Raw genomic sequence first — 19,229 nt, forward strand, 5'->3', positions numbered from 1 at the left:
TCTTCTAGTGCACAGTTGTGTACTGTGTTTTTGTTTGTGGTCAATTGCAATATTGCATATTTTGTAGAAACTGCCAGGCTGGCACACTTGCGAATGCGAGGGTAGCACTGTGAATGGTCAGGCAGTCTTCTGGCACTTGCCATGTGTCACAGAAGACTGCAGGAGGGAGAGGAGAACTTCCACTTTCGTTCACCTAGGTGGTCAGAGCGGGAGCAGGTACCTGTCAAGATCGGGTACTTGTTCCCCAAAGGTGCCAATTCATCACAGGGAGCAGGAGACCAGTGCTTAAAGCGGAACTTCCCCTTTTGGCCAAAGCTCCGCTTTAATGACAGGGTCACTTCAAAGTGACTTTAAATGTATGGATTTATTAAGCTTTTTCTCTACATGTTTAGTGATCTTTATTAAGTACATTGGGAAGTAATATTTAAAATAGCTAGTTATATAGATGATTTTATATGATTTATTTATAATTGATACATCTTTATGCACCATGGCCACAGTCAACCCAGCTGCACAATAATACTTTGCATCCAATGCACATTATTAAAAGTGTGTCTAGAATGTTGTATGTTAAATGTTTTCGCTGCAGATGAATGGTCTCTTGTTTAGGTATTTGGGTGGTATTTATGATATCTCATTCTTCGAAATAAAATTTACATCATGGCCTGTAGTGTCTTGTGAAATGACTGTTTAGCTTTTCTAATTAGCCTTCTGACAGAACGGTTTTATTGATGGGAATTTTAAACTGGTCTTGACTATTCCAATTATTTATAGGCTCCAGAAATGCTATGTAAAAACCACTAATGAACAATAAATCAGACTCTTGCTGTTTAATCGCACCTGTTCTAGGGGGAGCAAAAACACATTAGATCTTCAGTTTCCAGATTCTACAAGGCTGTATGTGTATATAATGATGATGTATTTCCACGAGCTCATTTGTAGAATACACGAGCAATCTCCTATAATTCAGCAGTTGTAATCTTTGTATTAGACAACTTCTGATTAGTTATCCCAGAGCAACCTTATCAGATGGGGTAGTTTGCTGCATTATTGACTTTCCCTTGGGCATTGTGTAAGTATTCATGGAGTAAAGGGTAGCAATTTGTCCCCATGTTCACTATAATGTCCAGGGACTGAAATCTGCATTAGCTGTAAAATTGTCAGCTTTATATATCTGTGTAAACATAATAGCACTATTCTTAAAACTGCTATTTATGCTGAAAGCAAACACAATGTCAAAGCTTTATTACAATTGAAGTAAAAAAAATCTGTAGTGAAGTAGAAAATTTTGATGTCACTTTTGTTTGCATTCTTAATTATCTTTATTGGTTGGTTTTAAAAAGGAAGACTATTAAATTTGTGTTCAATTTTTATAGAGAAAATATATATATATTAATACGCTGTTGTAAGAGACCAGGGTCTTGAAGGGTTGTTGTGCCACACAAGAAGAGAGAGTACTTTAGAAATGTTGAAGTTTCACTTCACAAGGATATACACTGTGGGGTTGATTTATTAAAACTGAAAAGTGCAAAATCTGGTGCAGCTGTGCATGATAGCCAATTAGCTTCTAACTTCAGCTTGTTCAATTTAGCTTTGTCAAAAAACTTGGAAGCTGATTTCTATGCAGAACTACACCAGATTTTGCACTCTCCAGTTTAGTAAATCAATGCCTGCTTGTGTATGTGTTTAATATTTTGAAGAAACTTAGGATTTAGTTACTGCTGTTTTAACTCTTTTGCTGCCAGGCCCTGCAATCCCACTTTTAAACTCAGGTGGTCGGCTTTTTTATTTTCCCCTTACAGCTTTCAGAGTTTGTAAAAGACCGCCCAAACCATATATTTTCTGAAAACACATGACCAGTAGAATTAAAAAAAAAAAAAGGTGCTACTGATTTTTAAGGCCCTGCACAAATTTTTATCATAACCATATTTTTGCTAAAAATACACAAAAATTATTATTAGCAGATACAAACACAGAACATTTTACAAAAATCCTGCTAAATTCCTACTAAATATAAAAGCTTAACCTATATTGAGTTAATAAATAACAAATATCTGTAAATTTTACATTGTGCCTTTTTGCGAAATTGTAAAAATGGAACATACACAAAAATGTAAATAACCAAATTTCTCAAAAAATCTGGTGGTTTTAATTTTTCACTTACAACTTTCTGAGTTTGTAAAAGACCCCCCAAACCATTCATTTTCTGAATGCATAAGGCCCGTAGAATACAAAGAAGGTGCTATGGATTTTTAAAGCCCCGCAATATTTGAGCAAATGTTTATCAAATCGCTATTTTCACTAAAAAAACCACTAAAATCCTTATTTGCACACACAAACACAGCACAACTTACAAAATTCCTGCTAAATTCCTACTAAGGCCTCATTCACATGGGGTGTACCAAAGCGTACACCCATGTAGCACCATATAGAGGGCCATGTTTACTTGCATGGGGATGCAAAGGTGTTCTGTACATCCCTGTGCAGCCAATCCTATTCGTGTCAGTTGGGATGCAGCAGCTGCAAGGACAGATCTGACTTCTATATGGGTGTAGGTGCATGGACCCAAACACAGACAGTGTGAGTCTAAACAGACCGTTAATGTCTCTTTTTTGAGACATAAAAAGGGACTGAAGACAGTCCCTTTCTTTGCAGCCTGAGCTTGCACTGTAGATGGATAAATTGAAGTCAGTACTGTCTCCTATCCATTCACAAAATGTCATGGTAAAGTTTGTTTTCTATGTTTCATTCACAAACTGAAACATAGTAAACACAGTTTACTAAGTGTCATTGATGAATGAACCGAGTGACCACTACCGATCACATGTTCATTCAGGAAAGAAAAGGGGCTAGTAAACATAGGTTTACCAGCCCCCCTACTTTCCATCCTGACGGTCACGATCTCCCTGCCAGCAGCTGGTGGGAGGGGGTGGAGGGAATGCCGGCCAGCAGCTCTGCACAGGCTTGTTAGCCGCTAATCAAAGCTGTTGGTTTGTTCAACAGAGTCTGCTGACCATGAGCTTATAGCAGAGGAGGAATGTAGGTCCATACAGCAGCGAAAGGTGGTTCTACATAGTCTTGACTCAGGGGGGCTGTATACAAATGCACACCACACTTTTCAGATATTTATTTGTAAAAAATTTTGAAAACCATTTATCATTTTCCTTCTACTTCACAATTATGTGCCAGTTTTGTGTTGGTCTATTACATAAAATCCCAATAAAATACATTTATTTTTGTTTTTGGTGGTAACATTACAAAATGTGCAAAATTTCAAGGGGTATGAATACTCTTCCAAGGCACTGTAATGATAGGCATGGTTAAATAAATATCACTAAGCCATGCAAAACAAAAATCATAAGTTTTGTCAATTGGTTTTATTTTTTATTCTTTTTCCACAGCTATACGAAGCCATTCACCTGCGAAACCTGTTCTCATTTTTGTGTCCTCCAGACGTCAGACTCGCTTGACAGCAATTGATTTAATTGCTTTCTTAGCAACAGAAAATGACCCCAAGCAATGGCTCAATATGGATGAAAGAGAGGTAATTGTTTACACTTTACATGCATGTGTTTACCAAAGTGATACTACTATATATATAATGATGGTATTTCCTAACCACTAGGGGACCGCCTGCAGTACATATACTGCTACAAGGCGGCCCCTGTGCGCAGGTTCACGTATATAAACGTGATCCTGCATTTTGGGGTAGGGGGTATTTGGGCTGTAGAGGGCGATCTGTCCACGGGTGTCAATCACCGGGTCCCGGGCAATGATTACCCAACGGAGCCCGGCGATTGCCGGCAAACACTGACAGGGAGGAAGGCTGCATTGTATATTTTTTTATAACCAAAAGTGAAAAATATTTTTTTTTTCAAAATATGCAGTCTTTTTTTGTTTATAGCACAAAAATTAAAAAACGCAGAGGTGATCAAATACCACCAAGAGAAAGCTCTATTTATGTGAAAAGAAGCACTTAAATTTTGTTTGGGTACAGCGTTGCACGATTGCGCAATTACCAGTTGAAATAGGGCAGCACCCAACAGCAAAAAATGGCCTGGTCAGGAAGGGGGGTAAATCCTCTGGAGGGCAAGTGGTTAATAAATCTGTCTTTTTTTGTACAGCGTTCCTTAACAAAGAGGAACAGTTACAGATAAATGCTTATAGAACCATAGCAGCATTTTTTTGTGTTTACAGAAAGCCCAAATAGTTCAAACAGTGCTAAGCTAGGTTCATCCATGGCTTGTTTAATGACTGTGCAAACAAAAATAGCAGCTCTCAACCTCTCTTCTGAAAAACTTCACTATATAGTGTGGAGATATGAGGATGGAAGCCTAAAGAGTATATATGCAAATTTTCAGTAGCAGGTAAAGTGTATATAATGAATAATATAATTAGCAGAAAGAGACATAAACCAGATGACTGAATAATCAATCATAAATAACAGCAGATGTTAAGCCAAGCAGGTAGTCCTGTCATCTCTACAACTTCTACAACTGAAAGGCACCCAATGATGCTGATCTGGAAGGAATGGGGAGTCCTGGTAGATGCAGAGATAAAAAAGAAAGAAACAGCGCAAACAAGACCAATAGTGCAGTAGATTAAAAACTGTATGCAAATTTATACTTTTTTTTTTTTTAAATAAACTGTCAAAATTGTGGTGATAAAGGTAAACAGAAGCAGACAATCTTCTCTGTCAGTCTTCCATTCCTAATCGTTTTTGTCAGGCTGGAGGTTGTCAAATTGGCTGGCATCCCCAAAATGAGTTCCCACGCATGCATTACAGTGACGACACAGTGGAGAAAAGAACATCCTTGGATTTGCTCAAAGGCTGTTCTTTCCGTGGCATGGCTCCTTCTCTTCTCCTATCCCGGAGTGGCCAACATTCCCCAATGACAACAGCGGCCAGGATCGAGAGACTGACAGATGAGATCGGCTGCTTGCTTTTAACATATCCCAGCTCTTTTTCACCACAGTTTTGTGAGTGCATTTCAAAAAATTAACTTCTTGCTGACCAGCAAATGTAGAAACACGGTAGCAGGTTGGCACAGCTGGGCAATAGCACATTTTAAAATGTGCGTTTGCAAAACAGGTAGGGGGCGCGCGCAAGGCGCGTGCCCGCCCTACCTGTCCCGCCGATCGCAGCTGCGGGTGTCAGTCGCCGGGTCACGGCCGGTCATTACCGGCCGTGTCCCGCCGATTAGCGGCAATCACTGACAGAGAGCAGGGCTGCTTTCTGTCAGTTCCCTGACAGCTCCTGACACGCTGATCCGGAGAGAAGAGGTTATCTCTCCAGATCAGCCTTGTTCCCGTGCAGTACACACACCCGCCCCCTAGTAAAACACTCCCCTCACACAGTTAACCCTTTCAGTAAATAAAAACGTTAAGTCCTTCCTCCCCAGTGCCATTAGTACAGTGTCAGTGTTTTTTGTTTTGTACTGATCACTGTATTTGTGTCACCGGGGATGTCAGTGACCCCAAGTCGGTTCCCCCCCAGTATCAGAATGTCCGCCGCAGTCCTGCCATAAGTTGCTGATCGCCGCCATAAGTCACTGATCGCTGCCATTATTAGTATAAAAAAAAATTTAAAATCCCAGTATCTTTCCCGCCATTTGTAAACGCTATAACTTTCACATAAACCAATTAATTTACACGTATTGGGTTTTTTTTTTAGCAAAGACATGTAGGAGAATAAATTTCGGCAGAAATTTATGACTAAATTAGATTTTTAAATTTTTTTTTACTGGACATGTTTTATAGCAAAAAGTCCAAAATATTGTTTTTTTTTCCTCAAAATTGTCAGCCTTTTTTTTTTTTTATAGCGCAAAAAATAAAAAACACACAGGCGATCAAACACCACCGAAAGAAAGCTCAATTTGTGGGAAAAAAGGATGTAAATTTCATTTATGTACCGTATTGCATGACCGCGCAATTGTCCGTTAAACTAGCGCAGCGCTGTATAGCAAAAAAATGGCGTAAATTGCAGTATCTATACCATAGTTTGTAGACGCTATAACTTTCACACAAAGCAATCAATATACACTTATTGGGATTTTTGTTTACCAAAAACATGGAGCAGAATACATTTTGGCCTAAATTTATAACTAACTTTGAGTTTACTGTATATTTTTTATAGCTGAAAGTAAAAAATATCGTTTTTCTTCAAAATTTTTGGTCTTTTTTTGTTTATAGCGTGAAAAATAAAAAGCGCACAGGTGATCAAATACCACCGAAAGAAAGCTCTATTTGTGTGAAAAAAAGGTCGTAAATTTAATTTGGGTGCAGCATTGCATGACCGCGCAATTATCAGTTGAATTAGTGCAGCGCCGAGTAGCAAAAAAAGGCCTGGTCATTAAGGGGGGTAAATCCTCAGGAGGGCAAGTGGTTAATTAATTCAGTTTTTAACCTACTGCACTATTGGTTTTGTTTGCACTGTTTCTTTCTATTTTTATCTCTGCATGTACTGGGTGTCCCCCTCTTCTCAGATAAGCAGCATCGGGTGCCTTTAATTGTAGAAGTTTCATAGATGACAGGACTACCTGATTGGCATAACATCTGCTGTCATTTGTGATTGATTATTCAAGCATCTAGCGTATTTCTCTTTCTGCTAATTGTATTATTCATTATATACATTTTACCTGCTACCATTGAAAGTTTATATATATACCCTTTGGGTTTCCACCTCTATATCTCCACACTAGCGTATTTTTTCAGTAGAAGAGTTAAGTGCTGCTATTTTTGTTTGCACATAATCAATAAACAAGCCATGGACGAATCTAGCTTAGCACTGTTTGAACTATTTGGCCTTTCGCATAAAAAAGACTTTCGAAAACTTTGAGCTGTTTAACCTATTCTTACAAAGAAAATATGTTTGTTTGTCCTGAGCATTGGCTATGGATTGACTGGGGAATCTGTACAAACATTGTCACTCCATGTACTTAGACTGGCTTCAAATGCACAGTCAGGAGATTTTAGGAAAAACTTTGGGGGGTGTTCATATCTTCCAGAATGGCTCCCTATACTTCCAGCTAAAACCCAGAGAGCAAATAAAGACCACAACTTCCTGATTGTGCTTCTGGTCTACCTTCTCTTGTCCTTTTACTGCTTGTTGGCCAGTTTGGCAACCCATTACATTTTTCGGTCAGTAAGAAAGTGGGATAAGGTGAGTCCATAAATCAATTTTGAGGCTGTAGCTCCTATTTGCTCTCTGGGCTTGGAGGATCCTAAGACTCAGAAAAGTATAAACATAAAAACTAAAATAAAAATGTAAGCTTCCCATAACTCAAAAAAAGTTGAATCATACAGATTTGGGTGGCAGGGTGCCACCCCATTATTTCTCCAGCTACACCAGCAGCACTTAGCTAGCAAGTGTATCTAACATATTACATACATTATCTGAATTTCAACCATTCAGTAGATTATATATGTGCACCAATTTTTTTCTCTTTGTTTTGGTGACTTGATGTAAAATGAGCAAAGGAGCTCAATAAATAGAAATGGCTGAAATAATGTTTAGATATTACTATGAGCTTCCTATTTAGCAGAAAGTCATTGACTAAACGTATAATATTATTATTACCTAAAATAAAGAATGTTCTGGCTGAAGTTTTCAAATGATATAAGAAACATATGACATGTAGATTGATCATATGGCAAAAAAGAGTGTTGATTGCAACAAATTCCAACTGTGGGCTCTTGTTGTTGTAGTATTGGTACTGAAAATAAGAATGTTTTGCACAGTTTAGAGCTGTGCTTGTGCAATCATTAATAGCCATGCTTTGTTATATTTATGTTTCTCTGCTCATAAATTATACACTTTGTATTCCATGGAGTGTTTGATTAACTTGCCTAAGTGGATGTTTTCTTTTCTCGTGACTGTTTTGAGACTTTTGATCTAAAGGGTTTTGAACATCATAGTTTAGTGTGTGGTTTGGTAGTACAGTGTCTATTGAAGCAGGAGCTTGTGTTAATTTGTTGAATTATATTTATATATGAATAATTATACTGCCTGTAAAATAATGTTGAGTTCATGTAGGTATTAAAGGAAACTAAACACCTGCAGACCACTCTGTTCAAGATATATGCACACTGATTAGCCATAAACTTATGACCACTGACAGGTTAAGTGAATAATATTCATTATATCATTACAATAGCATCTGAAAGTTGGTGGGATATATTAGGCAGCAAGTAAATATGTTGTCCCTGAAGTTGATGTGTTGAAAGCAGAGAATTGGGCATTGCAGTTTGTTGTGTATGGAGTTGGGTAGCCGCAGAGTGGTCAGGGTGCTGACCGTGTCCACAGCCAAAAGTGCATACAATGGGCACATGAGCATCAGAACTGAATCCTTTCACAAAATACAAAGGCTTCTGTGAATGGGCAGCAAAGGGGAGGGGCGGACAGAGATGCCGTATGTGAGAGCATAGCGTTTTTCTTCTCAGAGTATAGCAATAGCTTTCCTCCAGGAGCACCATAAAACTCAAATCTAAATTAAAGTGATAAGTCCATGAGGTGGCATGCAGCTTGTTGTACTCTTGCCTGCACATTTATCAAAGTGGCTGAAGTCCTGGGGATCAGTTTTAAACATGCATTACAGGATGCCAAATGTGATTCTGGAACCAATGGATTTTGCAGCTGCCTCCAGAAGATTGGACAATGGGAAACAAAAGACAGCTCAATATAACACCTCCTCCTACTTTACTTTTGCTAGTATTTTTGAATTTTTTCTCTCTGCTGCGAGAGAAGAAAAATGTTTTTTTTTGTACTTTTCTTAGGATTTTTTCCACCACCAGGCTTTTTTAGCAGCTACAGAGTCATGGAGGCTTATCCATTACTCCTCAGCTCTGCCCCGGGGGACCATACTTGAACCCAACCAAGAAAAATATATGGAGCCAGCCTGTAATATTGCTCTTTGGGTAATAGAGTCTGCTCACCTAGGCACATGATGCAATGCATTGAATTAGCTAAAGGCTGCTCTGCAGGTCCAGGATGATAGGAGAGCGAAGATCACTGGATGGGGCTTTGTCCTTAACATGCTTCGGTACTAAATGGGAGAACTGCAGGGCACACCACTGCAGTAAGTCAGGGCCTTGCTCTACCGGGGAGCCTGAGTGTACTGCTTTTCAGCCCCTAAGTAGTTCAACTGCTTGCGACTCATTCAGTCACAGCAGGAGAAGTCCATTTCCTACCTTAACAAAACCTTAACAGTCCCTGTTGAAGATGTTCCATTGTTCAAGGATGCTGGAGATAAAAGGTTAAAATCCCTTTCCAAGTACTTGTTCTCCCTTGTAGGCTCTGCTGTGCAACTCGCCATTGTGACCATGTCAGTCTGCCACTCTAGCTGCCTGGTCCAAAAACATGACTCAGGACCTTCGATTAATATTGTTTGATCCTTCTGTTCTTCAGCAACTGGAGCTTGGGAGTTGCACATGGCCCTGTGCTATTGTGTACATAAGCTACAGAGTGCAGTTCACCAGGAATCCAGGATGGGTCTCCTTTTGCTACATATGTGGAGGATCCTTTGGCTTAAATGTTGGTCTGCAGCGCTTCCTTGCAACCAGTTGCAGTGGTCCCGGGTGCCCCGGTGGGACAAGAGCGCTCAGGAATGATGGGACCAGGAGACTCCCTTTGCTTGCTCACAAAACTGAGGCGTGAAGTTTGGACCTAGGGTTATACATGGCAGGCTTAACATTTTTTGTTTGTCAGTGTCCAAACCTCCTGTAGGCAATTGTATAACCCAGATGTCTAAGAATTACAACTTTCTTGTGTCCCTCAATGGACTTCAAGAAAAAGATTTTACACTAATACAAAAATATTATTTATGCTGTGGAATGACCTGCAGAAGTTCAGTGACATATGGCAGCCTGGGAAAGACAAACTATCTTAATAATTCAATTAGTACATGCTGGGTCTGTGTGTTCTTCGAGGCACCTCATGAATATTTTTTGTTAAATTCAATGTTGTAATTTCTATATGATTCCATTCTTTGTTTTTGTTCACTTTTCAGATTAGTGTATGTATTAAGGCGTAATTAAACTCAGTCAATTACATCAATTTCTAATCCTTATGCTGCTAACATTAGTACATAGATAGGACAGTATATTATATTTACTTGTTTTAAGCTTTTTTTTTTTTTTTTTTTACAATTTTTCGGTTGGTTTCTTACCTAGGCCAAAATAATGTCATACATCCCAGGAGTCTTCATGGGTATTTTTTTTCTTACATCTGGAGGAGGTCTTTTTCAGCTAAGAATACCCTCCTGCCTGCATTCTTGAGCTAGGGGGTAGATTGATTCCGGGAAGTAAATGCTACATGAATCATCTGCCCTTACTCAAGATGCCCGCAGCTAGAAATGCTAGGGGTTTTTTTTCAAAGTAATTTCTCAGCAAAATAAAGCATGGAGACATAAATGGATGGGTGAGTTTGCTTTTAACATTAAAAATGAATTAAATAGCATCTTCTGTTTGTGGTGCTTAGACACAGTTTAGTTCTGCTTTAAAAAGGATAAAGAGATTATGAAGAAAAAACATTCTACATAGTGTTGAAACTGTACAGCTGCAATACTTTAAAAAAAACATCAACAAGCAAAACATTTGGAAAGACCTGCATATAGTGTTGTTTTTTAAATAATAACATTTTGCTTAAAAAAAAAAAAACCTCCATGGATCATGATCCATTGATATGCTATTCAATTTAACTTAACTGCAGTTTATTTTGAAATTTTGCATGTAGTTAGCAGTGGAAATGACTGGCAGACAACTCTATCCCTTCCACTTTACAAAACGATAAGCCCCCTGTGCCAATTTTAGATTTTAGATTAACTGGACAGCTGGAGTAGTGTCCTGACGTAACTTTATGATAGCGTGTTCCTAGTACTCCAGAAATATGTCTACGTTTATTTTGCTATTTTAAATAAAGATATTTTAAAACTAATTGAGATAAAATGTTATCCAGACATCAGATATGTTTTTATTAATTATTAATTTCATATTATATATTTATATATTTCAGTGGTAATTCTTGAAGTGTATATTCCCACTCTATAAAACCTTACTGTTTATTTATTTTGTAATTTATTGCTCAGTACACTTTCCAACATTGTAGGTGGGTGATGTGGACAGAAAATTTGCCAGGGTGTGTAGGGGGTGGACTATGAAGGCAGGAGCACTATCAGATAAATCCAGTCAGAGTTGTGACTTTGTCTGCTTAAAGTCCTCCCAGTTCTTCGTCAGTTGTGGTATCATGATATGCCCCTTGTATCGATTTGTAGGATTTTGAACCATTCTGGTGAGCCATAGTGCCACATAGTTATGAAAGATCAGATCCATTGATAACAGGAGTTTCTCTAGAAGGTATTGTGTGAATATCACATTAGTGGCTTTGAACTGTGTAAAGTGTCTAAGCTGGCGATAATATGAATATGTATATGCAGGAATCTGAATATTCTAGTTGCATGGCCTGTAAACTTTTTTTAGTGTTCTGACTATGAAAAGTTGATCGATGAGTTTGAAGTGGTAATAACCCCAAAAGCATTTAATATATTGCAACTTACCAATTCTTAGATGTGATGGCTGTATTAGTTTCCTTTTTTAAGCTTTCTTCTACTTTCATCTGGTGATCTGGTCAGAAAATCTGTTGTTTTATAAAAACTCAAACTTTCTAGCGAATGTATTCAATTTACAGGGATGAGACAGACCATTTACCACTGGCAGGGGTGGTTAAAATGTTTAGCTTTTTTTTATTCATGTAAACCTTTATGCCAGCCAAAATGCAAAAAAAACCTGTTTGCTGTAGCTGATTATAATGTGTGAGCTGGAGTTTGGCTACAATTTAATTTATTTAAGTCTGCTATTACATTTCTCCCCTCCCCCAAGTCTGGCAATGTTGCTGTCTGCTGTGCTTCTTGCGCTCATTCCTCCAGAGTTGTATCCCACTAATACTGGAGATGTGTTACTGGCCAGATCACCAGGGAAAAGAGGTAAAAAGCCAAAGGAATGAAAACTGATGTAGCCACCACAGCTAATGATTGGTGAGTTGACAAAAATTACATTTTTGGTTTTGGGTTTAATGCCACTTTATCACATAAAGTTGACAAGAACTCTGCACTAGGGACCAACATAAACTCAGATAGATATGGGTTGCATTAGATCAAGGTATTAAACACTTACGGACTTCCCACAGTACATGTACTGCAGGCGGGTAGGAAGAGCAGGCTAAGCAACGTACTTGATAAAGAATGAGAGTGCAGCGCTAACCCAAATAGCGATTAAACATATGATAGACCACATATGATAGTGGATCAGTAAAATGTCAGTGTAAGTTCATCAGATGTGCTGAAAGTGCATACAGTCTCCAATATGTAAAGAACCAAAAGTAGTGACTTTCAGAAATGATAATAGCCAAATAATGCACTAACCAGATAGCGCATATTAAAGCGCATGGAGCATTTAAGACCTGCCCCTGGTGCTCAGCCACTGTATCACTGGAGCCAGGAGATGTCATCTATAGGGTGACCACTGGATGTCATCTATCCGGATGGAAGCTGAGTCCAGCCACTGTATTAGAGGATCAGGCGGATGTCATCTATAGGGCGACCACTAGATGTCATCCGTTCCAGGAGGAGCTGTGTCATGGATCCAGGGATGTCCCTTGCAGATGTGTCCTTTGCTCAGCACAGCCCCAGGACCTTCAGAATTACAGGCTCCCCAGAAATAAAGAGCCCGTGGAAAAAGGCCTCAAATAGTGTGATATCGTTTATTGAAGTAGGTAAATAATCAGAAAAGAACTTACTAACAACGGTTCAGCTGCTCATAAACGGCCAGACCAGAGGTACATGTACACAGGATATAAATAGCTTGGCACTTCCCTAACGCGTATCGTGTGAGTACACATCATCAGAGGGACTGTGCCAGTGGTAAAAGGAGTGTTTTTATACATAAAAAAGCGCCAAAATACACAGCAATGCGGCGGCGCCGTTATTGCCGGTTCGCGCATGCGCAGTAGCGGTCGCGCATGCGCACTAGCGTTCGCGGCGGCCATTTTTAAGAAGCCAAAACACATTATGGACATGCAAGTGTTGGTTCAGCAGTAATCTTTAATATTTTTAATGATATTACTTTTTAACCAGAGTGGTTTTAATTTATATGTTTGACGCATTTGATGTATTTTGCCTTTATCTGTATATTCCTATTGGAGTGCTATAATCGCTGTAAAAAGTCGATGCACCTTAGTATTTTCTAGTTTAATATATATTTTTTTAATATTGTTTCACCAGGCTGTTCTTGTTACAATGGGGCATTAAGTATGTTCCATGTGTAATTTCAGCTAATCCACTTGCCCCGTGTTGATTTAGGAATGCAGTATCTTGTTCCCACTAAGATTACTGCTGAACCAACACTTGTATGTCCATAATGTGTTTTGGCTTCTTAAAAATGGCCGCCGCGAACGCTAGTGCGCATGCGCGACCGCTACTGCGCATGCGCGAACCGGAAATAACGGCGCCGCCGCATTGCGGTGTATTTTGGCGCTTTTTTATGTATAAAAACACTCCTTTTATCACTGGCACAGTCCCTCTGATGATGTGTACTCACACGATACGCGTTAGGGAAGTGCCAAGCTATTTATATCCTGTGTACATGTACCTCTGGTCTGGCCGTTTATGAGCAGCTGAACCGTTGTTAGTAAGTTCTTTTCTGATTATTTACCTACTTCAATAAACGATATCACACTATTTGAGGCCTTTTTCCACGGGCTCTTTATTTCTGGGGAGCCTGTAATTCTGAAGGTCCTGGGGCTGTGCTGAGCAAAGGACACATCTGCAAGTGACATCCCTGGATCCATGACACAGCTCCTCCTGGAACGGATGACATCTAGTGGTCGCCCTATAGATGACATCGGCCTGATCCTCTAATACAGTGGCTGGACTCAGCTTCCATCCGGATAGATGACATCCAGTGGTCACCCTATAGATGACATCTCCTGGCTCCAGTGATACAGTGGCTGAGCACCAGGGGCAGGTCTTAAATGCTCCATGCGCTTTAATATGCGCTATCTGGTTAGTGCATTATTTGGCTATTATCATTTCTGAAAGTCACTACTTTTGGTTCTTTACATATTGGAGACTGTATGCACTTTCAGCACATCTGATGAACTTACACTGACATTTTACTGATCCACTATCATATGTGGTCTATCATATGTTTAATCGCTATTTGGGTTAGCGCTGCACTCTCATTCTTTATCAATTACTTTGGAGGTTCCCGAGGTGCCTTTTTGTGCAAGCAGCTACCGTACTTACACCTATACACTGCGCTCGATTTTATACATAGATTTTATATATAAGTTTATTTTATTCGTTTATTACCTCTTACATCTGAGCAGCAAGTTTAACCTGTAGCCTCATATGGATATTTTTGAATATAGATCAAAAAGAGCTATTATTTCTGATGATGTATTTACATGTGAGGAGGAACCAGATAATTTACATGGTCTCTTCATACACCTTTCTAATCATACCACCTCTGAGATACGGACATTATGGGACATCTCGTTCCTTGAGAAATATATTAAGGAAGGGATGGTACCCCGATCTCTAAGGTGGGATGTACCACCGGAAACGGAGGATACAAACAGTGAGGCAGAGTGGTATCTCTTCTTCAACAACATGGGAATTGACCTGTTAAAATTCCTCATTATTAGAAAAAGAAAGAAACTTGCACATTTAGATAGAGAAATCAACAAAACTAAGGAATTACTAGTGCCTTACATGGGCAGGGAAGATTACATGAATGAGTCTGAAAAATTGAAACAGCTTTTGGAAAAAACAGATAAAGAGCAAAGATTTAAGAAAAAGAAAAAATATCTCAGTGATTTCCATGACTATAAAGATAAAACAGTATTCAGATGGGAAGCTAAAAATTATGATTATATTGATCCCACTCAAATGGAAACTGTAACAATTCCCACTAAGAATACAAAGAATAATGCAAAACGTAAAAAAGTTGCAAAACCTCCCCACACTCCCAATGTCAATTATAGACACCTTTCGGAGAATGCGCCCAATTATGAGTATAACATTTCTACTCACAACAGGTTTGATGCCATTAGACATCACCCAAGTCCTCATATAGGCAACAGGGATATGAGGTCACATCCCTTGAATCATCAGGAACAATATGCCATACCCAAACCATATCAGCAACAAAAAAGTAATTTTCGCCCAAGAGTTCCTTCTTATATTCACTCTAGGGATGACTATGATGACGGATGGAGTCGTCGCAATGACAGACAAACTTATGACCATTATAACAGTCCAAACTATCGCACACCCCATGGAAGGGGTTACCAGACGCAACAAGTTAGGCAGTTCCCTACTCAACATAGATTGTCCCCCTCCGCGAATTACAGATACCCACAGTATGGAGACAATACCAACCTGCAACCACCCAATACCCTAAATCAACATCATTTTTTAGGGGAAGGTTCAGGACGAAAAAGGGGGTTAGGACGAGAGGAAAACGAGGAGGAGAAAGGGTTAACCGACAAAAGAAGGAAGACCTAAACAGCTCAGGTATTTTTAACCTCAGTAATAAGATCCTCACCACTGAAGAATTAAATCTTCTCAACAAAGGACTAAAATTCGCTCCCCCGGCGAAACTAAATAAATTTAACACCTTTGTAGATATCCATAAGTTTGTAAGAAGACTTGCAATGAAGAGACATTTTCTAAATAAACCTATCACGAGTGTAGCATCCAATGTGAGTAACCCAAATTCCAAGAATACTAATCTCAAGAATGCGTCTTTGTTTAACCCTCAGGCACATTCGTATATCAATGTATTCAAAAATATGGTTCTTAAAGATTTTGACAATATACGGGTAAAAAAATGGCATAATAGGTCATTTAGCCAAGAAAAAATAGACCTGATGACAAATGAATTATTAAAAGAAAAGGATTTGGTAATTAGACCAGCGGATAAAGGGGGAGGAGTTGTGGTCATGAATAAATCAGACTATCTAATCCAAGTTCAGAATATCCTCCAGGATAAAGATACCTATTTAGAACTTCCGGGTAATCCTCTTTTGTCATATAAAAAAGCTTTGAAAGTTCTGATAACAAAAGGGTCTGATTCAGGAATCCTAAATAAAAAAGAACGGGATTACTTGTGCCCCACTGTACCCAGGCTTCCGGTCCTTTATTGCCTGCCCAAGATCCATAAGGACCCTACCAATCCTCCAGGTCGCCCCATTGTAAGTGGCATAGGGTCCTTGTGCTCTCGGGTAGGAGAATATATCGATTTTTTCTTACAGCCAATAGTCCGCAATACTCCATCTTTCTTGAGAGATTCAAAACAAATCCTGGTTGAGATTATGGACATAAAATTAGAGAAACCTACTTTTTTGGTAACGGCGGACGTTGCTTCGCTCTACAGTAATATTAATCATGCAGATGGCTTAGAGGCGGCGGAATATTATCTAAATGAGACCATGGACATACCATGCATTCAGAAGCAGTATTTATTGGAACTATTAAGCTTCGCAATGAAGCACAATTATTTTTGGTTCGACAATAAATATTACCTGCAGATCACAGGCGTCGCAATGGGTGCAAAATTCGCACCAAGCCTGGCTAACATCTTTATGGCGAGATGGGAGGAGGAGGTGATATACTCCATGGATTGGCCACATTTGCGGTTTTATCGGCGTTACATAGACGATATTGTGTTGCTATGGGATGGCGATGATTCCTCACTACAAAATTTCTTTACCACTCTAAACTACAACAACTTAAATATTAAGCTCACTTTTAATCATAGTTACAGTAGTATTGATTTTCTGGATCTCACCCTCATCAACGATGGCACTAAAATTACCACCAAAACCTTTTTTAAAAGCACAGACAGAAATGGGTACATCCCAAAAGACAGTTGCCACCTGCCTAGGTGGCTGGATAACATCCCCAGGGGACAATTTCTTCGGATAAGGCGGAACTGTGGTAATATGCAAGATTTCATTGCACAGTCTAACATTCTTAGAACAAGATTCATAGAAAAGGGCTATGACAGCCAACTACTGGATATGGAGATTGACCGAGTGGCTAGTTTGGACAGGACTAACCTGCTAACTACACAACATAAGACCAATAAAGAGATTTTCTGTCCCTTTACAACTACCTTTTCGATGCAATATAAAGAAGTTGCCAGAATTATTAGGAAGAACTGGAACATTCTTAAGAGTGACCCGGTGATGTGTAAAGCCTTACCGGAGCATCCAGAAATCATCTACAGAAAAGCACCTTCACTAAGAAACAGACTAGCCCCCAACATTGTCAATCCCCCAAAGCAACTCACGTTTGACTTTCTAAATAGAAAAGGGTTTTTTCCTTGTAACAGATGTATGATATGCACTTGTAATGGTATTCACAAGAACCCGATAAAAAGTTTCTGTTCGAATTCAACTGGTAGATCTTTTGACATTCAGTCTACGATCACATGCTACAGCTCCTATGTTGTCTACCTTTTGGAATGTAGTTGCGGGAAGCAATATGTAGGTAGAACGACAAGGAGACTGAGAGACAGATTGAGAGAACACCTGGTCAATATTAAGAAAGGTTACAAGGAGCACTCCTTGTCTATGCATTACCGCCAGCGACACAATAGGAATCCACATTCCCTGCGTTTTGTGGGTATCGATACCATCAAAAGTAACTGGAGGGGTATCCACAAAAAACGAGCGGTCTCCATGCTCGAGACCAAATGGATATATCTTCTACAGTCCCAAGTTCCACAGGGACTAAACGTAGAATTAGATATTAATTGTTTCATCGATACCAGCTGATCGATCGTTTATGATCTGAAGTACATTATTACTTTTAGAATTTAATATTTCTAATGATTTTACCTTTTAAACCAGATTGGTTTTAATCTATATGTTTGACGTAATTTGTCTTTACTTGTATTCATACTAGAGTAACATAATCGCTTTCAATAAGTTGATGCACCTTAATCTTAGTACATTGGTTTTAAAATTTAATATTTTTAATGATATTACTTTTTAACCAGAGTGGTTTTAATTTATATGTTTGACGCATTTGATGTATTTTGCCTTTATCTGTATATTCCTATTGGAGTGCTATAATCGCTGTAAAAAGTCGATGCACCTTAGTATTTTCTAGTTTAATATATATTTTTTTAATATTGTTTCACCAGGCTGTTCTTGTTACAATGGGGCATTAAGTATGTTCCATGTGTAATTTTAGCTAATCCACTTGCCCCGTGTTGATTTAGGAATGCAGTATCTTGTTCCCACTAAGATTACTGCTGAACCAACACTTGTATGTCCATAATGTGTTTTGGCTTCTTAAAAATGGCCGCCGCGAACGCTAGTGCGCATGCGCGACCGCTACTGCGAATGCGCGAACCGGCAATAACGGCGCCGGCGCATTGCGGTGTATTTTGGCGCTTTTTTATGTATAAAAACACTCCTTTTACCACTGGCACAGTCCCTCTGATGATGTGTACTCACACGATACGCGTTAGGGAAGTGCCAAGCTATTTATATCCTGTGTACATGTACCTCTGGTCTGGCCGTTTATGAGCAGCTGAACCGTTGTTAGTAAGTTCTTTTCTGATTATTTACCTACTTCAATAAACGATATCACACTATTTGAGGCCTTTTTCCACGGGCTCTTTATTTCTGGGGAGCCTGTAATTCTGAAGGTCCTGGGGCTGTGCTGAGCAAAGGACACATCTGCAAGTGACATCCCTGGATCCATGACACAGCTCCTCCTGGAACGGATGACATCTAGTGGTCGCCCTATAGATGACATCCGCCTAATCCTCTAATACAGTGGCTGGACTCAGCTTCCATCCGGATAGATGACATCCAGTGGTCACCCTATAGATGACATCTCCTGGCTCCAGTGATACAGTGGCTGAGCACCAGGGGCAGGTCTTAAATGCTCCATGCGCTTTAATATGCGCTATCTGGTTAGTGCATTATTTGGCTATTATCATTTCTGAAAGTCACTACTTTTGGTTCTTTACATATTGGAGACTGTATGCACTTTCAGCACATCTGATGAACTTACACTGACATTTTACTGATCCACTATCATATGTGGTCTATCATATGTTTAATCGCTATTTGGGTTAGCGCTGCACTCTCATTCTTTATCAATTACTTTGGAGGTTCCCGAGGTGCCTTTTTGTGCAAGCAGCTACCGTACTTA

The 19,229-nt window shown here is 39.3% G+C and overlaps 1 protein-coding gene across 1 annotated transcript in view; it reads left to right on the forward strand.

The window, feature by feature from the left end:
- ASCC3 (activating signal cointegrator 1 complex subunit 3) overlaps positions 1-19,229 on the forward strand; it is a 915,848-nt gene that overhangs the window by 709,715 nt on the left and 186,904 nt on the right. The window contains exon 29 of the mRNA XM_089665174.1: positions 3,402-3,544. Within this exon, the coding sequence (XP_089521300.1) occupies positions 3,402-3,544 (143 nt within the window). The remainder of the gene's footprint in view (positions 1-3,401; positions 3,545-19,229) is intronic.

The sequence above is a fragment of the Staurois parvus genome, unplaced genomic scaffold (genome assembly GCF_062004578.1).
Source record: "Staurois parvus isolate SC_StPar_1 unplaced genomic scaffold, SC_StPar_1.0 ptg000048l, whole genome shotgun sequence".
Lineage (NCBI taxonomy): Eukaryota > Metazoa > Chordata > Amphibia > Anura > Ranidae > Staurois > Staurois parvus.